This window comes from Macrosteles quadrilineatus, unplaced genomic scaffold (genome assembly GCF_028750875.1).
Source record: "Macrosteles quadrilineatus isolate MER2022 unplaced genomic scaffold, UCM_ALF_1.0 Scaffold_1__1_contigs__length_201487025, whole genome shotgun sequence".
NCBI classification, from domain to species: domain Eukaryota; kingdom Metazoa; phylum Arthropoda; class Insecta; order Hemiptera; family Cicadellidae; genus Macrosteles; species Macrosteles quadrilineatus.
In genome coordinates, this window is record NW_026542594.1 from 13,640,732 (window position 1) to 13,663,120 (window position 22,389).

Below are 22,389 nucleotides of genomic sequence, written 5' to 3' on the forward strand. Positions count from 1 at the left end.
AAGGTACAGATCTTTCATAAACTTAGTAGAACATGACATAATAACACATAATTATACATATGTAATCCGTGCAAAATCAGTGAACTCAGTGGTGAGTGATGGAATGGCGAGGTATCTCACAGAACAAGCAAAGCGAAGCATGTAAGAGTACAACAAAACAACATACCCTCTTCGTAATCACCTGCGGCAGCATGGAACATGGGTGTGAGTTAGTGTCAAGTGTATGTAGTATATACTACAATCATAGGCAAGTCCTTAGCGAAACTATTAATAAATATGCAGTAGGAAATAGTTATTTAAAAACTGTAAAATTAATTTAACTTATTTACAAGCATGCCATTCATAAAGTTGTATTATCCCGTGCCAAGGGTACATGAAATAATTCCTATCGTATTATTGAAGTGATGCAGTCAAATTTGCAGTCATCGTTTAATACCATTAAGCAAATGGCATCTAGGCAAATGGCACAACAAATTAAGCTCAGAGTGCGTAGATTTGTCGAAAATTATTGGTACTGTATGCACGAAATCATTAAGGATTCTGTCCCACATACCTATTTCCAAAGGGCTGCGCCTTGGATGCTTTCGAAGTTTACAGGATTAAAATCACGAAATGAACAACAGCTACACGATGAATTAAAAGCTGTTTGTTTATTGACTTCAACGGGTCTTAAAGAATTTCTTACATAGGGAATAAGCTATTACCGTAGGTGTCACGCTAAGACCTGGACCCAGGATCGATTTATTTTTGCATTTTGATGCCCACAGAGGCAAAATCGCCATCTGTTAAGATATAGCCTATATTTATATATGCATTTATTTATTAAATAAATTTTACACATAAATGTAATGATTCGGTTAGCTCGCTAACTCGAGTATTAATCATCCGATTTTGATTAAATTTGGTTCAAACGTGCGAACCTATAATTATTCTAACCAGTTCGCGAACCAGCATGATCGGAATATAGGAACGGGATTTTATAGGGTGAAAATTAGTTGTCCCAATTTTTAACCCTAAAAAAAAGGATATTGCAATTTATTATGTAAACCAGTTTTTGGTGTTCAACAAATAAATAATTTAGTACATTGAAAGCGTAGTTGTACGCTTAATGGTTACAGAAAATAATCATAATACTGTGAATTTAATATTCCCATGTTATTCGTATGGAGAGTATGTAAACTGTTGTAGTTCGCTTGTTTGTGGATGTTCCCTGATCAAATTTGGCCAACCTACTTATTCATCCTAAGCTGAAACACATGACGATGATTTGAGTAACATTTCACTAAAATCATCCCTTATTACCCTCCCTGTAGCAGCAAACATGTACTACCAAACAAAGGTACTAAACATGTAGGTGCAAACTAGTTTGACCTAGAATTTCGGTTAAAAGGGGAATCAATATGACACATTTTAAACCGTATTAACAAATGTAAATAAATATCTAATAAGGGAACGGACATTCGATAATGCTGCAGGTTTGTTGAGGAGGGAGATTATAACGGGTTTTTACGTTGTGGAAATGTGTTCATTAATTATTTCATTAGAGAGTTGTACGTAGTTAAATAGATTTCTAAAATTTTCTCATAGTTTTCTTTGGAAATTATATAATAAGTTACAGAAAATAGAGGCTCGACTAAATGAACGAATTAGGGTAAGAAATTGTCTACTTCATAACATGGAAATTTCGGACTTTAAACATATGGTCTTAAGTATGTAATGCCCCCCTTTCACTCGTGTTTTGAACGTTACTTTTCACTACACTACAAAGACTAATAATTATGTTTTAGTAAAAAATATACATTAAAATATTTCTTAATCGCTGTTAGGAACATTTTACAACTTTTGGTAATAGTATCTTTAAGTTAGGCCTTCAATTTAAAGTTCAAAATTACACTAGTGTACAGTTTCTGTTGTTGGAAATGGAAACATTTGATGAAACAATAACAAATGTTGGTTTATGTCGGTAAAATCCAAACAAATATGGTAAAAATTACGTTTGCATAGTAAACAACGAAATGGTAAATTTTAGTAGGTGATAAACATGTAAAGAAAACAAGTGATTTCACAGAAGTGTAGCGAAACAGTATACAGTCAGTATAAAATGAGTCATTACACTAATGTATGGTCGAGGACATCCACTTTCTCTCGTGTTTTGAACGTTACTTTTCGCTACACTACAAAGACCAACCACAATTTACTATTCTTGTTATTATTTTATTCCAGCTATACCAACAGTTTTCTCCATTTAGACCTAAACAATGTTTAAAAGTAGTTTTATCGATTTAACACTTTTTATTGGAGAAAACTGTAGTTATAAAAAAAATAATTTCTCAGTTTCCATTTGTCCAAACTAAGCTTGTGAGAGTTTTAAAATCTGCATAAAATGTACTAAATTTTATTTATATTGCAATTCTTTTGTAAAATTAACAGTTTCTTTAAATATTTTAAATAGCCGCTATTTATTCATATTTAGCACAAAGATGAAAATTTTTGAAGCATTTGAACGCTGTAGCTCACAAACCGAAGGAGTTACAAATGTGTTTCTATTTTACATGTTACATGTTATATTACATTTTCTATTTTTCCTTTCTTATGACATGCTGATTAACGAGACAAAGTTAGTTCATAATATGGTTGCAAGACACCATGTATATGTTTCTCTGTAGCAATGTGCGTAGTGCGTAGTAATAATGCCAAACGTTGTAGAGATTAATTTCTTTCACGTCTTTCGACGGACACCTTTACCTTAATATAAAAACTAACTAACGTTGTTCTCTAGTTTCTTCGCGCACACAAAAACTAATCTGATATTCTTCTGGTTACACTGAGCTATTATAGTTGGAAGGGGTATAAGAAAATACTTTGGAAAACGAAAAGATAGAGATCGTACCTAAGATGATCATATCAAGTTGAACGTATACTGCGACACCGTTCACAGCACTACACATCGCTTATACCATTATGTGCCACATATACGGCTAACGTCTATCTGTGTCATACATTCAACATTCAACTAATTACCAACACCTGTAGGACTGTTGTAAACCGGCAAAGTGGAGTCATATCACTACAAGTCTCATTATTAAAATGAATTTCGCAAACAGATATAGGAGTAGTAGTCGGGTTTCACGAATTGAATTGTAAAATGAGCGTGTTTTAATTTATGATTCAAAGTGGGTTTACTAATGCTGTAACTTGTTTTAAAATTTCAAATCTTGGGAAAAACTAATTGGATAAAAAACCCTGGAGTATGAACCCATCAGCAGCTTCTAAGGAGTCGAATCCTAAAGTATATATAGTGTGGGGGTTTAAGTGTATGACACCGGAAGAGAAAAGTCAGTTTCACTTATCCATTTTGAGCACTCGTGATCAAAAAGCCAATTTAGTTTTTAGGACCTTTATCTGAGGAAATCCGCAATATTTACAAGTTCTTTCTTTAATTTTAGAGACATAATCTTAAAATCCGACCCGGCTTATTCTTAGAACTTAGCATGACGCCGTGTATTTTACTATCGCTGTGATTATAATACTGTTGAGGCGTACGTAGATTCATTTCGTAAAATGTAGATGGTTTCAGCTGTTTTCTTGTGTTGTATCAATAAGGGCTTCAGATTTTACAAGGTGATGAAAATTCTTCTTTCTGTACAAAGTTAAGCACTCCGCGGCCATTTTGCAGAGTGTGTGACGGACAACTCCGGCAAGCGGTGGCCGTAGCCGAGGCGGAGTACTGTTACAATTGTACCTTGTTGCAGTTTATGTTGTAACGGGATGGGAACCGACCGTTACTACAGCAAGGAGCAAGAGCCGAGAGCTAGCTTAGCAACAACCAACAACGGAGCATAAAACGTAATCTTTACCTCAGTATGATATCGAAGTTGTAAAATATATTCAAATAAGTTGTAAAATGTGTTGCCACACTTTTTTTGGCCGCATACACAGTTGAGTGGTTGGTAAATAGAGACTAAGCCATCGACTACGTTTCAACGGTTACTGAATGCAGCAGTACTTACCAATTAAATTACTTTTAAATGAATATTTAACTGTATTTGATGACCGGAAATATAGGCCGACAATAATTGCAAACCTTTGCTGGAGTTTAGGAGGATATGTAAAACATAACCATCGTCTATATAAATAAATTATAGTTTTGTCTGTACATTGAATAGAATAGTGTAGTTTTTGGTTATTTTTACGTTTCATAGCTTAAGAAAGCCGAAACGAGTCTTATATCCATTTCTGTCTGTCTGTCTGTCTGCCATTGTATCTGTAATGCCAAATTGCCAATTTACGCGGCCTACTCCGAGACAACTTGAGTACCTATCAAGATGCAAACAATTTTAATGTATTCAGTCAGGTTTTCTCCCATTGACTACCACATACGTCATTTATGAAATACTAATCATCTGTTTAGAAAGTATGTTTACATTACTAATGTTGTTTACTAATACTGCAACCTTTTCCGATCACGTTTTGTAAGAAAACCTGGTTTGGGTGAGATTAAAAACGAATTTAGTTAATCGCGAGTGCAATAATGTGTAACTGTAAATGAAATTAAATAACTAGGCATCATAAAGGTCGGGAACTGGAGATTCTGTGTGTATCAAAACCGCGAATCACTGTTTTATAAGGGCTGAGAAACTTACAATATGTTTTAATCATCGTCACCAATAGCTTCCAAACATGGTTTTTACTCATTGACGGTGCTTCAATGACAGTTGTGTAAATTGTTAAGTAAACAATCACAACTGCAATGGGTGATGATGGATGTTGCTGCGATCTCGGAAGATGTTTTCGATGCCGTAGTGTTCGTATTACCAACACTTGTTTTTCCAAAATGTCACTTTTGGTTTCTGCTCATAGCTATGTGTTGCAATCACTGTCAATAGGCCCATAGCCCATCTCTTGGGTACGATGGCCTACCCAATTATTCATAACCACATTTCGACAACTATTCTTGATACCGGTAATTTTCCCTAGAATACATGGCCACCTATTTAGAAAATAAAATGACAAACGTCCAAAAACACAATTTTGTGCGGTTTTGGTCACATTTCCTCCTAATGATTATTAGATAAACAAATCATTGTTTAGAGAATACGTCATCTATCTATCTATCTATCTATATAATTAATACGCCAACACGAAATTTGTCTTTGGAACTCCACCGCCATTTCTTAACCGATTTTGACACGATCTTCTCACCGCAGTATTTCACCTACCTTTTTTTAGAACCTTTGGAACAGTTACACGGAACTGTTTGGGATAATGTTCAATGCAACTGTGACAAAAAGTATAGAATAGGTTTGGCGAAAACGTTATATTACAAATAGCTCCGTTCCTTCTCAACTTGATTATTTTTCCTGCATACAAATTTAATTATTATGATATACCTTTTTTGCTCCTCCTCATAATAATAACAAGTCTTTTATAGACATAACCTTTAAGTTAGTTAACTGGTATCGTTTATTTAATTATTCTATTCTTACATTACATCACGAAAACCGGCTTATTCTTAAAAGATAATGAGTAGCATACTAAAGGCCGGGGCCACACTCATCTTATCTCGCTGAATTTTTTCCACGGGCGTTACCCGTGGGTTTGACAGATACATTACGGTATATGGGGCAGGCCACACTAGAGTAAAAACGTCCGTGAACGCGTTTGTCAGTCTCGCTGGTTTTACCAGCGAGACTGACAAACGGAATTGCACGTGTATTCTCTACTAACATCCCACGGGCGTTGCACGTAAAACTAGTCGCGGGGCATTGCGGCTTATGGGAGTGAACACACTCATCTTATCTCGCTGAACTTTTTCCACGGACGTTTCTAGTTTTAACCTGTACAGAGAGCGTGGAAGGGGGGGGGGGTGCGTATCACGGACACGGACGATTTTTATTGCCAGTGTGGCATGCTCTATCAGTCTCGCTGGTTTGCCCGAAAAACCTATCTCGTAAGACAAGTGTGGCCACGGGCAAACTGTTTCACGTGCGTCGCACGTGAAAACGGAAAAAACAGTCTCGCTGGTTGAAAATTACAAGTGTGGCCCCGGCCTAAGGAAAACTATTCAAAGAAATTGCACAGTTATTTTGTTAAATTTGCTAACAATGAGAAAGGTAAGGTATAAGGTATTGTTGATGGAGCAGGAGTCATAATGAAAAAGCGCAAAATTAAAATCAAATGTTTTATTATTATATTTATAGTTATATTTATGGATACAGTATTGTGAAGTTCATAATTATAATACATTTAACTTACCTTCTTCTGTTTCGAAATTCAGCTCCCCAACTATTATTTCAATGGCACGGGCTTCTTCCAGATGCTGGATCAAGTTTTCAAACCACGAAAATTGATGAGAGCAATCACCCTCTGGGCAAATAAGCCTTTTCGGGTTGTTTGAACAGTCAGATTGTTCACTACAACAACTATCATGCACATTACGTGTATGGCGCGTTAAATTAAATTTACTAGCAAAGTGTTTGTCACAAATTGAACATTCAAACTTTTTTATATTAATATCAGACATACTGATCCCGAACTCTTTAACTTGAAATTACACCATCGATTTAAGAGAAAGTTTCCAATCACTTGACAAAATGGAGGTTGAAGACAGAGATCCACGAAAAACAAAATGAACACCTAAAAAGGAAATGGAATGGAACTCTTTGTTTGTAATGTAACGGTTTCAACAAACCTATTCCAAACAGTTCCGTGTAACTGTTCCAAAAGTTCAAAAAAATGGAAGGTGAAATACTGCGGTAAGAAGGTCGTATTTTGACCATTCGAGTCTCATTGGAAGGAGCATGTCACGTAAATTTGCAAACTGGCCTTAAATTTTTGAAAAGGTCCTTCTTTGCATTACGATCAGCTGGACAATTTAATTACTGCTAATATTTAAGTTGCGATTCAAGGAAACGCATTTATAAACATTTAGGCTTACTGAATTGGTTGAAATTAAATATTTACTATTTAAATTTGGGGTTGCGTACATATTACGACGGAAAAAAGGGAGAAAGCCTGGACAATTTGATATATTTAACAAAAAAAGGAAAAAAAATAATTGACACAGTAGGCTACTGTATTTCTTAAACAATCATTTAAAGGACCGATTTGTAAACTATGGAAACAGGAAAGTCATAGAACGCCACCAAGTAATGGAGATAATGTTTTTTTAGAATGTACTATCGCTGCTATAAGCCTATTTAATAAGAACACTTACAAGACTAAGATTCCTATTAACAACGAACGAGGTTGTTAGCCGAATTGCTACAATTTTTAGTAGGAAACATGGACTTACGTTATTTGTGATCATTGCAGAGGAAAACCCTCTAAGGCTAAATAAAACTGGTACGTCAAGGACATTAAATGTTTCCATAAAAGTCAAGTGATTTCCAATGAATATGACAATGACAATATTCAAAAAAACCTTTACTAAAACTTGCATTGAATGATTCAATTGTTATTCACAGTTGAGGGAAACGAAAAATCATCAGACAACATCAGGCATATAACCAAAGAAAATAGAACCGTTAGGTTCTATTTTCTTTGATATAACTGTGCATTTTCTCAGGTTAATATAATGACGTTATTAGAGCAATCAACCAAAAGAATTACGGTACTTTCCTGTTAAAATTAATTGTTAACAGACAGACAGACAAACAGTAATAGCAAATATGACCTGTATGGATCACAACCATAAACAAATTATGTTACTGGCCCAAAAGTAAACTTTAGGTAACACTGATTGCTCAAATGGAACTCTCTTATCCATAAGTCGGTGCTACTACTGTAGTAACAACAGCATCGGGCCAGTACGTCATTAGTTCATGTTTATGATCCATACCGGTTTATGTTCTAAATCGTGTAAATTACCAATTTAAATCAGCTTTAGTACTTCATTTCATATAGGCCATCATTTCGACACCATGTCGGGTCATCTTCGGACTAAGCAAAAATATAAATTGTGATTACAGTCGGCATTATCACTGCATGTTATGTAGGCTACATACGATATGATAAAATTTGAAGACACTAACAAAGATTTCAAATACTAATTTTATATGCAATTTGGTTAAAGCGTAGCAAATGTCCTTATTTAATTCTGTATATTTATGTATGTCTGTAAGTAACTCATTAATGTCCTTATTTCTCAGTGTTTCGTGGAAAAGACAAAAGCAACTTTGCTAATGAAAATGTGAATAAAAAATGTAGATATGAGGCATACTTTACGACTATTCCTCGTATCTAGAAAGCTGTTTTTTGCAAAACATTTGTTTTGGCTTGAAATGGTCAGATATTGTATTTACGAAGGTTTATATGTATTCATATAACAGTTTTGCCAGTATATTTGGAAAAATGCTCACTTAATATGCAAACCAACTGCTGTTCTGAATATAAGAAGGTTTAAACTGACTACAAGATCCCTGTCCGTAGAACGGGCACACAGCTAGTTTAATATAATAATAGTACAAAAATGTTGCATAGCATTTTCAATGCAGGAATAACACTTAGCGATTCACTACATTTCTATCAATACAATGCTGTCATGGATACTTATTATTAAATATTAAAAAGTACAGTACGTGCAGTAATCCAAATTAAGAAGCAACCCCTAACCAATATTCTAGATAACCAAATACAAATCGACAATAACGTATTTTTTAGAATAAAAATTAATAGTCTACTAAAATGAAGGGGATGTATAACAGCATACTTAAGACAAGTAAATCGCGTAAAACGATTTTTGACGACTGGTCAGATCCTTTACTTAAAGACACAAAACACAGAAAGACGAAGAAAAACTACCTTTCCGAGGAAGAGAAAAAGGATAGACTGAACAAATTCAAAAGTAAAACAGCTTACTGTCAAACAGAAAATGATATAGCCAACATCCGGCATATGGTAAAGCAAGGAGAACCTCTAATTCATCACAAAGAGATTCGCCGTCTCAGACTTCCTCCCTACAACGGTCTAGTGATGAACCTCAAGGACGATGGTTACCTCGCATCAGCAGAATACATCAAAGAAATGATCGTGTTGGATGACATGTACTTCAAACAAGACCCCAGTGGATATCTCATGAGGTCTGACAAAGATATGCTAGACCAACTAGCGGAGACTCTAAAACTGGCAGAGGAAGCGAAGAGAAAGAAAGACGTAACAGGAGAAGTGCAAGCTCTGATGGACTTGGCTCTGCATTACATGAGTTCGCCAAATCCTATATACTGGCTTGTCGAAGAGTTGCTGGAACATAGTGTCGGTCTTTTGAAAACCTCTAGAGTAGATCCACATGTGGAAGCCACCCTCAGATTCATTTACAGTTCGTTTCTTTTTGATGACACAAATAATTTAGACAAGGCTAAGTATCAGTTACAGAACTCCATGAAACTGTCATTAGGGAAGGACTGGAGGGTCAACGTTCACAGTGAAGAAGAAGAAGAAGACACGCTTTATTTGAAGTCTTGTGTTCTTCTCTCAAGGATTTATCTAGAACTAGCTCACGAACAGAAGAGGGTGTACATAGAAAAGTCGATCGAGAATAGTAGATACTCGTTACATTGGGCAAAGCAAGCTAACTACCAACCTGCTATAGCAACTGCTCTACTGACACTAGCTGAATTTCATTTACACGCAAAGCAGCTCTCTCCTATTCCTGATATTCTTACAGAACATAACAAAATATGCAAAAACTGTTTGTTTTTTAGAGAACTTTGTGAGGGTTATGTGATGTTGTCAAAATATCACGAAACTTGCGGTAACCACCAGCAGGTCGTGGATGTTATAGAGGAGTTAATATCGTTCGCGCTTGACCAAGGGATAATAGAAATTGCCATGAAAGGGCATCTGAAACTTGCCGAAATATACGGTGTGCGAAGAATTGGGCGGATGAAGTATCACGCGGCAGCTGCTTTCAAGTACTCCAAACTCACTGGAAAATTGGAGGATATTGAAATGTGTAAATGTGTCTTGGGAATAGCACAGGGTGATGAACTGATGCGTGAATACGTGCAGCTCGTAATGCTTTCTGGCGATTTAAACAGAGATCAGCTGAAAACGCTGGTTGACTGGAAATTGCTTAGAATTGCATTCAAAGAAGACAAAAACGTTCAGTATCTGTCAGAGTTCGATATACATCTTCAAATGAAGAAAGAAGTAGAACGATTAAGAACAAGGGAGATCGATATGGCGCGTGAAGAGAAGTTGCGCAGGTTTATTCGTTCGCCATCAGCCAAAACATCGATAAAACGTGATACTTCAAGTTTTAGTTTTAGAAGGTCAATTGCTACGTCAGAACAAAGCAGTATGCAGAGCGTTCTACATCTACGCCAAAGCTGATGAAAACCACATTCTGTTACCTAGTTATGATTAAAAATAATTCTACATGAACTGAATATTTGTCAGTCAGCTGTTATCAGCAATTTAACTGTACACATAGCCTATTACTGACTATAACAATAACAAATACTTTATATTTCTTAGACTGGGGCGAATGAAAAAGCCCGAAAACTAAAATACTCCCACTGAAGCAAACCTGCAGACTAAGCGAATTTCCATTTGCCTGATTGGATTTACACTAAAATTTCTCCTTAAAAATATCACATTTATTCCCTATTTAAATATAATTAGTTTAACGAGTACTTAAGTTTGATGCAACAGGGAGGGTAAAAAAATTGGGTTTTCAAGTGTTAGTAGTTTAGTAAGATATGAATGCATTTTCCAAATTTGATAAAAATATGTTAATAAACAAGGAAACTATAGTTATTTGTGCAACTAGTGAGAAAAGTGAGCAATTGACTCACTCGAGAGAAATCCTTACTCACAAGCCGTAGGCGAGTGAGGAATGGTTTCTCGAGTGAGGCAATTGTACTTTGAACTCGAGTTGCACATTATACTTTTCCTACAGTTACCATAAAACAAATAAATTGGTGAAGAAACATAACCTATTTTTACACAAAAGTGATCTTTTAATATAACATTTAACGTGAAGTGACAAATACAGTACAACAGCTGACCAGCTGATTTACAGCCAGTGCTGCCAACGTGTTTCGCGCGCATACGACGTTGCCTGCATGTTACGCGTTCACTATTTCGTGCCTTCACATTGCAAATCTGGAGTGAGACAAAGTAATTAGAGTGAGACAATGTTAACATTGTCTCACTGATGAGCGAATTGGCCACTTTGCTTTCTCAAATCAGTGAGAGAACATGTACATTGTTAGGTAACTGTAGGAAAAAACAGTTTACATATTCTCCATAAGAATATATTGAGAATTTTAAGTTTAAATTTTTTTGGAAATAACCAGGCACTTAATAACGCTTAAATGTGATATATTATTTGTTTATTGCTCTACAAAATGGTTTGGAAAGAAATTGCAAAATGTTATGTTTTTTGGGCCAAAAACTGAAAAACTTATTTTTACCCCATTAAACCCCCCATAAACCCCCGTTCCCATAGTCCGATCATGCTGGTTCGCGAACTCGTTCGAATAACGTTTACAAGTTAATACCAAATTTAATTTGAACGAATGGTGTTTTTGGTCTCTAGGGACCTCAAAATAAAAAAGTAAATAGGTCCCGGGTCCAGGTCTTACCATGAGTACAACGGCAATAGTTTATTCTCTATATGGGAAATTCGCTAAAAGTGACTTGACTTATTGACATTTTTTTAAGATCCAAGTGGTCCTCAGCGGCTCAGCTTTGGTAATCCGAGACAAAACATTCAGCATCAGTGATCGTTCTTTTATACTGTTTACCTGAGCTTGTCACAAACAAATGTAAGATCAGATATACACTGTGCTTCGTGTTCGGTTTGCGAGACTAATCGTAAATAAACAATACCGGGTTGTATGTGGGGTGAAAGCCATTTTAATACATTAACTATAGTTTGGGATATTGGATGTATAAATTCTTAGAGAAAATACTGTAATAGTAACAAGTTTGTAATCAAGCAACAAAAGTTGACTGAGAGATGAGATACAGCCAAGGAGCCAAGACTACAGAAAACGGGAATAACACGCTGTTAGTTATTTTTGAAAACAACAACCAACTACTTAACGACTCAAGCAAGTTAATAATAAACTATTGCGAAACGAATGTATCTTACGAATGTATCTTAATCGAGATATGCGACGAAATGGTTTTGCTTGCATTTCAGAAATTAAAACCTAACGAAACGAGGTATTTAAAATCGTGTACGAGGATTGTAGGAATCTGGTCATCTCTCATTATTCTATGGCAGTACAGACTATACTTCGGAGAAACAACTGCCTCGTTTCACTTCTTCTAGGGAAGAAACTTTTTACTTTTCCTGCAGCACATTCTTGCAAGAATAGAACACCAACGTTTGTGGTTAAAAGGTAAAAATTATTCTTATAATTATACCTATTAATGAGCCATAAAATTGATCACATGAAATTAACTGATTCAATAATGGGAAATTAAAAAATAAACTAAGCACTAGTCAAATTACATTTATACATTTATTTAATAATAAATATAACTACCACATTGATTTAAGCAAGGTTATACGTGTTAACGACGAGCATCGAACCTATATCACAATTACAAAGAAATACACAGGGTGCTTTCAGATATCGATGTACAGTGAAATTAAGCGTCGATTAGTTGATATTAGAAACAATTGGTGGTCGTTATTATTCTACAGTACAAGCCTGGCCTGATATAAATGTATGACAATCTATGTGAAGTGATAATATTCTCTAATGGGGGAAGGAAGTTTTAAACGTTCGTCTCCCGTCTCTAATGGAGGGCATAATTAGTAAATACCCCCGCCGCAGCAAACCTGCTGCTGACTAAGCGATTTCCCATTTGCCTGATCTATTTTCCACTGAAATATTCCCTTAAACATATAATATGTATTCCCTTATATATAACAGGCACATTTGCTGCTACAGGAAATACCATAAAGCGTGTTTTTTTTATTTAAAGGTTAATAGATTGGTATAAAATAAAAACATTTTCCAAATGTTATTAAAATACATCCATAAACAAGTAAAATACAACATATTAACAGAAAATTAATTGTTTTTTGTATTTTGGAGTTTTCTCATTAAACATTAGAACGCTTATGCTTCTAACGACAAACAAGTAGTGCCGATGACCACTGGCGGACGGTCTTATAGGCTTTATAAATAGATATGACCTATAAAATCTTCTCACACTTCCGCCACCATCGCTTACCGAAATAATCTATACTGTATGTTCTTCTTAGTTTGGCGCGATTAGGGACAACATACATTTGTCCTCGGGTCACAACTTAATTCCAGTGTAGGTTGTTTGTTTTACCTTCATGTCTTCTGTGCAAAAGTCAGGTTCACGCTTCCTCAATAACCTTTTTAAGTTTAATGTTAGAATCATTAAACCACGAAGATGAACAATAGTGGACCATTCTTATGACTGAGGAATTTGGTGTCAAGTAGTTCAAGGTTTTAACTTAATTTATTCAAGGTGAAAAATTAACTCACTGTGTTCCTGATTCATACCCAGAAAATCTCATCAGCACAATGGTATTCCATTACTGTACTCACCTGAAAGGAAGAAACCAAAGGACCATAAGCAGAAAAACAAACAGGTGATCAAATTGAAGGGCTACATAGTTTTACCAAACAAGTGGTTTTTTTTTGTTGCTTTATGACAAAACAGTATTGCTCACTACAGGCGTGGTAGTAGAAATGTCATTTCATAAGGTGTATGTACAGTACAGCAAATTTTAAGATGGGCATTTTTAATCAGTGATCCCTATCCATATTTAATCTTGTGAATACAATTTCACAATAATGCACAACGACAAGGTTTTGATATTCATTTTAAACTAATTTCTCTTCAGGGAGGTAGCTATTGCCGTAGGTGGAATGGTAAGTCCTAGACCCGGAACCGATTTACATAATCATTTTTATTCCCCCCGAGACCAAAAATACTATTCGTTCAAATGTTATGTACAGGGTTAGGTAAAAGTATGGATACCCCCTTTTAACTTGTTGATGTGTTACACCAGGAAATCCAAACTCTCCACACCTCTACAATATGGTGTAACATTTGTTTTATAAATACCCAATTTTGTCAGGAAACCCAAAATGGGATATTTTGGGGGCAGCTCAAAAATCTTAAATGTAAAGCACCCACAAATGACTCCTCATTCCAAAGGCCAGCAGTTAAATGATATATCGGCGGAAACAAGAGGTTTTATTTTATTTTTCATCAGCCTAAGAGACAACACTTAAAATATACATTACTACCACCTATTAGCTTTTTAATGGGTTGTACCAGGAAAACTTAACTCAGGTAAAACTTGGGACCCTAAAAAGAGGGAGCAACTCAACAAATTTGAACACAAACCCCACAGATCTCATTTCAAATGACATTCAATATGAAAAACCGTAGAAACGAAGCATTTGCAAAGGGAACAATAGCCAGTGAGTCAAATATATAAAATGTTTACAAAAAACTGTATAAATACAGTTTCAATAAATACACACCGGTACTCATTGAAATTAATTTGATTTGAATAGGAAATAAATCTGAAATACGTTTTAATGGAATATTTCACTGAAAATCCAACCAAGTAGAATGATATATTGTTTTCCGCGGCAGAGGTATTTCTTTTTTTCTAATACTGATATAGTTTTCAAGTCAGTGTATAAGTAAATGTTTATTTTTGGTGGTCTATTATTGCAAAACTAATTTTCTCGGAACCGTCTACCTTTCATCAGAGCGTATTTTGAGGCAAACTAAAAATAGGGTAAACGTAGACAAAGAAAGCCGCCACTTTGGTGGGATGTATGTGAAGGAGGGGTGGTTGGTTAGGCGAGGGGAGAAACGTCCTTCTTCAGTAGTTATTTACAAATATTGCGAGTTCACTATGAATGAACGCGGAAACGAGCATTTCCAATAGCGCCAGTAGCTAGTTTTTTTTTCTTTTTTTTCCTTTTTCCCCTTTTTTCCTAGGATGCTAGGCACGAGCCCGGAGTTTTTTTTTCACATTACTTCAGGGTTGCGTTATTATCACATGTATAAAATCCATTGGTGATTTGACGGGATTTGAACCCGGGACCTCTGGGACCGAAGTCCCGCGCTCTAACCACTAGACCAGATCGCTCACCCGACAGTAATTGGTGAGTCAATTATGTGACGCGTTTATGTAAAATCTTTAAATAGACGACATCCTATTCTCATTTTAAAAGTTTCGACTATTTTTTGAATGGAAATGAAGGTACGATAGGACCGCCGACAGAATGCTCTGCTAACAATTAATTTACGTCGTATACCCTTCCTCCTTCCAAGCCAAACTAAAAGAACAACTTGCTGTAAAATATAGTATCCTTTATTTCACAACAATTATCAAATGTGTGGAAGTAATATCATTTTGACAGCAGCACACTGTATGAGCGGCTTGTTCAACTAGGTTTGAATGAAAAGTTGACTACAACTGGTATACAACTCGTATTTAGGTATTATATCGTAAGGTATAACAGTTATCCAAACGTAATAGTGAAAAACATACAAGTCGTATACCCTGTTACAACTTATAGCACAGCAGAACAAAGACAGTGCAAAAATCCATTAAGTCTGCAGGCATAATGAAAAAGTAATGATATTGAGGTATAGTAGCAGGAAACTTGACGTGGTTTCATGTTTGACGAACAGTATCAGCGTCAGTTTGAGTATAAAATTAATTGACTTCTGATCATTTGAATCTACATCTGATACTCTGTCACCCACCTAGACGCTGTTCAGTTTTCTGTTATGAAACGTATAGAATGACAACGGTGTGATATTAGATCAGCCACACATCAATGACAGTTGTATAACACACAAGGTATGTCTGTAGACTGACATTGACTCTGACCACAAGCCGAACACGTTCATATACGTAATTTAATGTATTTGAACGAATGGTGTTTTTGGTCTCTAGGGACCTCAAAATAAAAAAGTAAATAGGTCCCGGGTCCAGGTCTTACCATGAGTACAACGGCAATAGTTTATTCTCTATATGGGAAATTCGCTAAAAGTGACTTGACTTATTGACATTTTTTTAAGATCCAAGTGGTCCTCAGCGGCTCAGCTTTGGTAATCCGAGACAAAACATTCAGCATCAGTGATCGTTCTTTTATACTGTTTACCTGAGCTTGTCACAAACAAATGTAAGATCAGATATATACTGTGCTTCGTGTTCGGTTTGCGAGACTAATCGTAGATAAACAATACCGGGTTGTATGTGGGGTGAAAGCCATTTTATACATTAACTATAGTTTGGGATATTGGATGTATAAATTCTTAGAGAAAATACTGTAATAGTCTATAAGCTCTAGTTTTGACACTCTCGGTACAATCACTTTAGATTGACTATAAATAAGCTAACAATACATATTTGACACATTCGGCTTTCACTCGTGGGATTGTCCTTCAAGGGTGGAATTCCATCCTATGAATTAGTTTTCATTCCCGACGTAAATAAAATATTCTGTCATGTAAGCAAGGCAAATCTCAGGTCCTAGGTAATGCGTTAATAGAAAAAAATCAGAGACAGCATTTACCAAAAATTGGTTTTAGTAACAGTAAATACAAAAATTAATTGCGCAGACATGGTTTTAATTCCTTGTAATTTGATTCAGGTTTTAATTTTGTCTATCCAAGACTATTAATAGTGTCTCATTCTTATTTTGTGAAAACTATTTTTTTAGGTGATTGAAATTAAATTTTGTCTTGTACCAGTGATCTAAAATGACCGTCAAGTAGAGCGACTTGGTAATACTAAACATCTAACTGAACACCAAGTTCGCTATTTGTTTTAGCAGATTTCCCTATCGGGGAGTGTCTATTACCGTGGCACAGTAAGACCTACGCCCAGGACCGATTAACTTTTTTAGTTTGATTACATAATCAACTCGCCCAAGTTTAGAAAGTGATAGTGTTGATGGATAAGTTATTCATAACGACTGTTGTGGTCGGTCAATTAACGCGAGAAGTGTAACTAAATATAAATGGTGATTACCGCAACATCACCAACAGTTGTATTGACTTTGTCATTGAGTTTGAGATTTGTTTGCTACTGTAACTGGGTCGGACCAACTTCACTCGTCCTGTGTTTATCATTGACACACTCGACAATCTCACCGCGTCCGCGACCCTAGCACAGACACAGTACAACTATTGATCTATAGAAGGATACCACCGAAGTCAGCAAACCTGCAGACTGAGGAGTTAATGTACGTTTGTCTGATGGGACTTTTACACTTCAGATTCATCCTCCCCTTTAAATAAAATTAAATGAAATGAGTACGTAGGTCTTCTGATACGGAGAAGAGAATGAGCGTAAACACATGTTTATTAGGTCTACAAGATGAAATAAATAAATGTGCCAACTTAAACTTCAATCGTACAAAAATGCTTCAATATAAAAAATTATGCATGTTTTTTTTAGCTCCACACGGTGGCTGTAATGAAAATTTTGCATTTTATGTCCCGATCTTGCCGGTTCGCGAACTCATTCAAGTTTATCCCACCTAATACCTTGAAGCCAAATTTCATAAAAATCCGACCAAAATTACTCAAGTTATGTGCTCTGACAAATAATGTTTTTGGCCTCTGGTGACATCAAAATGAAAATGAAAGTAAATAGGTCGCGGGTCTAAGTCTTAACCCGAGACGACCTACCGAAATAGCTGTTACCGTAAAGGGAAACTATTTTATAAATCGCCTCATTAATACCATGGATGAGGAAAGAGAGTGACGTTCATATTTGTGAAAAACTTTGGTTTCGGTTGAGATTAAAATGTTATAAATTATAATGAAAGTAATATTTTTGGTTGTACCACAAAAACGTATTTAGATGTCTATACTCTCAATTACCTAACCTGTAAGTTAATTTCGTATCAACCATGTTGCTAGGAATTTGAGGATTGGAAGTAACAATATTTTTAAATCTTAATTAAGATGATTTGGTAGAGTAACTAAATATGAAACTGGAGTAAGTTAATTTCAATAAGTAAAAATGTGTACATAAAACGACGGTGCGGTAACCTGTTGTTGGCAGGGTATTGCATCAATTGCATCTTTGGCAACAACTCACTTTGAAAACCCTCTGAGATAATGTGCTGAAATTATACAGTTCGGGAGATATTTACAATCTTATTTGAAATTACCTCACAACTTGAGAACATAAGAAAGCGATCATAAGTAATCTACAATAATTAATTATTACTTACAGGATTTTCGAAATTTCAACGAGTATTAACATAACAGAAAAGTAATTCAGTAAGCTTTAGACCTTAACCAATGTTCAGTATGTTAGTACACCACTTGATACAAAGTATGAAGATGTTTTATTCTGTAGAGTGTAGACAGTAATTGTTTATTTATTTTAATTTAGATCATTTAGTCTACCTCATACTAGCTTGTATTGTAATAAGGTATCAAAAACGACGAAATTACAGTATCGATTGATTATTCAAAGAAAATGTATTAAAGTATTATAACTATCGACTGTTAACCCTTTTAATCTAATAGCCAAAAATTATCATAAAATATTTTAATATACCGGTAAGCTAAAAGTAGTATTGTGCTGTCACGTTAAAAATATAAAATTTCTGGCATAAACAGATAAAAAAATCAATTAATATTAAAACTAATGAGTTTACATTCAAATGGATATAACACATAGCAACGAAATATGTATAGTTAAATTGAGCAACCTAAACACTTGAGAGGTTATGTTCATTTGGTATTCAAATGCAGCAACGATCGCATGTGTAAATGTTATCTCGCCAACGACAACTGACCCACAAAACCATATCATCAACTACGCCAAGATAAATGCAAAATTAAATCGTCAAAATAATACTATGTTTCGTAGGTGGTAACATTAATGAAATTTAGGGATAACCATTTACACAGCAAATAGATTACCTAGCCCCGATATTTTATAGACACTTTAAAGTGAATAGGAAATGTCACGAGCTTGTTAAGTATTGTTGTGTATTGAAGTAAACGGCATTAGATTGTAGAGATTTGCACCTCGTGACTGCGACGGAGGTTCGCGACGAAGGGCGTCAGGAGGAAGTTACAACCGGAGATGAAGACGAGCGGAACGCTGGCTGGCTCTGAGGACTACAACGTTACTACTCTATTGCGACAATGGTAATGTTTTCCGTCGCTTGTAGGTTGGCGAACGGGAACATTTACTGCTTTAATTTGCTTACCGTTTAGTCTAAATCCAATTTCTACCTTTGTTTTTGTTGAATAAAGCCATACGTTTCATTTGGTTGGAATGTAAAGTATTAAATAGTTTATTTCGTAACTAGGACCGAAGATTAGGTTTTGCCGGAAGCGCTTCGTAGTTACACACTCTCTCGTTATTTACACGCCTCTGCTACTGCTGCTATCCTTTCCCTGGCTGAAGAGGACTAAGTCCTAAAACAGCCTCAGTCCAGTAGGGTTTCAGCTCTCTGGATTGGAACATCACAAAGAAGAAGAAGAAGAATGTCTGAAGAGCGATTTGTTTACTTTAGGTAATCTGAACATTCCTTGGTTGTGATTTCTAGTATTGTACAAAAGCTTACTTGTTCCTGTATTTCCATTTCGTGAAGAAATAATTTGAGGAACCAGAAAAAATAATAATAAATATTTGCTAGGCAGAGGTGACAATAAAACAAGTCTATTGCAATGCTGTGGATACTGATTTTGTATTTAAGCGCATTAATGTTTTAGGAAAGTTATCGAACAGCTAATTTTCCGCCCTAGGAAAACCTGCTCGGTCCCCAAATGACGATGACAGCTGGCATATACAGCAATACATAGCTTTAGGCATCCAATAAACGTTTGTAAAACGGCCAAAAACATCGTAGTGGGTTGAAAAATGTATTTTAATCTCTATCGTATAAAAGTTTAAGTGTTGGTCCCTAGTGGCTATTGAATGTGTTGATTTCAGTTTTGTTACCCAAATCACTACAATATTCGCATTGATATATATCCATACACAATACAGTTTATATAGCCCTACTCATACACAAATTTATTTTAACGTAAAGAATATACAAGCCGTGTTTTTTATTTGTTGATAATTTTAAAAACGCGTCTAATCTGTCAGTAATATTTTGTGTTATTAACAAAAATACAGTGTTTATAACAAAAATTGTGTAACACCCCAAGAGTTGGTAACATTGTTTGATCTTCCGAGAATACCATTTAAAGATATTAAGAATGTATGTTACTACACGTGTTGGATGTTATTAAAATTTCCCCGTCGCTAAAACCATTGACTATTGGATACAGAAGTATCCATCGATCAAGTTGTATCAATAGTCAAAGTTAAAACGCGATGTCACTGCTAACTTTTCCTTAACTGGTATTGCATTCTGATAGTTCGTGTCCTGTTTGGAAATTTGGTGACCTAACATTGAATAAAATAATTAAAGTCACCACGATAGCCATTCGAAAAGGGTTTTAAGCTTCCATCACACTTTAACTCACCCGACAAAGGATATCATCATGTTTTAAATCTTGCAACTTGCAACCTGTCACTTCCACAATATCCAGTTATTGCCAGAATCTTTCATTTGACATTGTCGTGGGTACTGAGTGGATGTGTGGATGTGGAAGTGGCTAAATGTTAATAACAAGTTAGCGGATCTAGGCATTGTAAAATATGTATACGAAACATAATTTGGATGTTGCTCTAAAGTGCCAAAGCCTAAGTGCTAAAGAAGCCAAATGTGTAGAAAATCCAACAGGCATTTCAATCCTATATTAACCTATGCGTTATAAATTTATCTTTAGAAAACATTTGTTCAGATACAAATATTTGATCAGATGGGGAAAGTGAAAATAGAATGAAACCACAGCGGCAATCTGAAGGTTCTCGGTTTTGGGCTAATCAATTACAGTACAAAAATAGAATCCCAAACAAACTTGCAAACATGTGCTTCGTTTGAATGAAATCTTCGATAAAATGTGACTCACGAAAGTTTTCACAATCATAAAAAATACACTGATTCATCTTATCTATTGTAGTAGTTTTTCGTATATTTGGCTTGAGTAAATATTTGATATTATATTCGGTGTTCAACAGCAACGCCAAATGTTGTACTGATGTCGATAGTTGTTGTCAACCAACTATTTGTGTATACTAATGTTTAAAACGTATAACAAAAATTTACCCTTTCCTCCATACTGTTAGGGGCAGTGAAAGCACACTGTCCAGTCCCCGGACGAGCAGTACAGAACTGTTATGTCGATCGTGGGTATTGAAGGATCGAAATTACAGGGTTGCTTACAATACTTTCGATTCGTGACTTATTGAGAAGTGGGACTCCGTCCTACTTTTTATCTGACATTCTCATAACTTCCTGGCACATTCCGAGACCAAGGTACGCCTCTAAACGCGTAGAAAATTATTTGATGTAAAAAACGATGCAAAAAATGTAAAGCGAGTAACATAATCAGTTGACAAACAAAACTAACTAGAGTTGGAAGTGAAAATAACTAACTTTGCGTAGAATATGTAATCTTTGCTAATACTGTTGTAGTATTGCACAGTATAGTCACTGATAAGCGACATCCGCATACTATCACCAAGTTTCATTATCACCAAACACAACTGAACTAACTGGTATGTCTCACTTTACAGATTACAGATTAGGCTTTCATTCATATCTCATACAGGTTACATAAATTATTGGATTAGTACACTGGACAGTGTAGGCGTAAAGCCGTTGCTCTCAAAAGTATAATCAGACTTTTATGTCGTAGAAACATGAACACTATTACATTGGATAATAAATTTACAGTACAGACATAAGCAGGAATTGAATGTTTACTCGAAATAAGATGACACTGAACAGGGTCCTAGCTTACCAGTGGTGGAAGTATAGTTTTTTCTTCGTGCATTGTCCTAAGCTTGACATCAGCACGATAGCTTAGAGCTTTAGCTGTACTACAGACTCCAAGCCGTGCAATGCTCACTCGTCCGAACGCGCTCTGTTAGATGTCTTTCTTTTTTGGGGTTCGACACACCAACTCCGAGCGTTGGAAAAATTTGGTAGTGTTAAATTGGAAATTTACTGGTTAGAAAAATGCGATTGGGAACTCAAGAACATATACATCAATGTAAAAAAATCCATTACTAGCAACAGTTGCAAACATGATTTAGTTATGACTCGATGGCGTGTTTCGCACAGGTCCTGTGTAGGGTGCTGTGAGGGGCGCGGAACCGCGGTCACGGTCTGTCGATCTCCGTACATCTGGCCAACACTCCAGCCTCCAGCCTCCAGCCAGACCGCGGCCGTGAGCCAATCTCACTCACTGCACACAACACACAACACACAGCACACCACGTACAAGGTGAATGACTCTCCTCATCATCAACCGCACTCACAC

At 35.7% G+C, this 22,389-nt stretch overlaps 1 protein-coding gene across 15 annotated transcripts in view; it reads right to left on the minus strand.

The window, feature by feature from the left end:
* The window catches only part of LOC129004149 (actin-binding LIM protein 3), a 123,655-nt gene that overhangs the window by 58,622 nt on the left and 42,644 nt on the right, over positions 1–22,389 (minus strand). Inside the window, exon 2 of one of the 15 annotated variants that reach the window (XM_054432700.1) lies at positions 167–181. The exons of 13 other annotated variants lie outside the window; for them this stretch is intronic. In XM_054432700.1, the coding sequence (XP_054288675.1) occupies positions 167–181 (15 nt within the window). Of the gene's footprint in view, positions 1–166; positions 182–2,890; positions 2,969–22,389 lie in introns of those variants that run through there. One more of the 15 variants, XM_054432694.1, reaches the window with a different exon arrangement.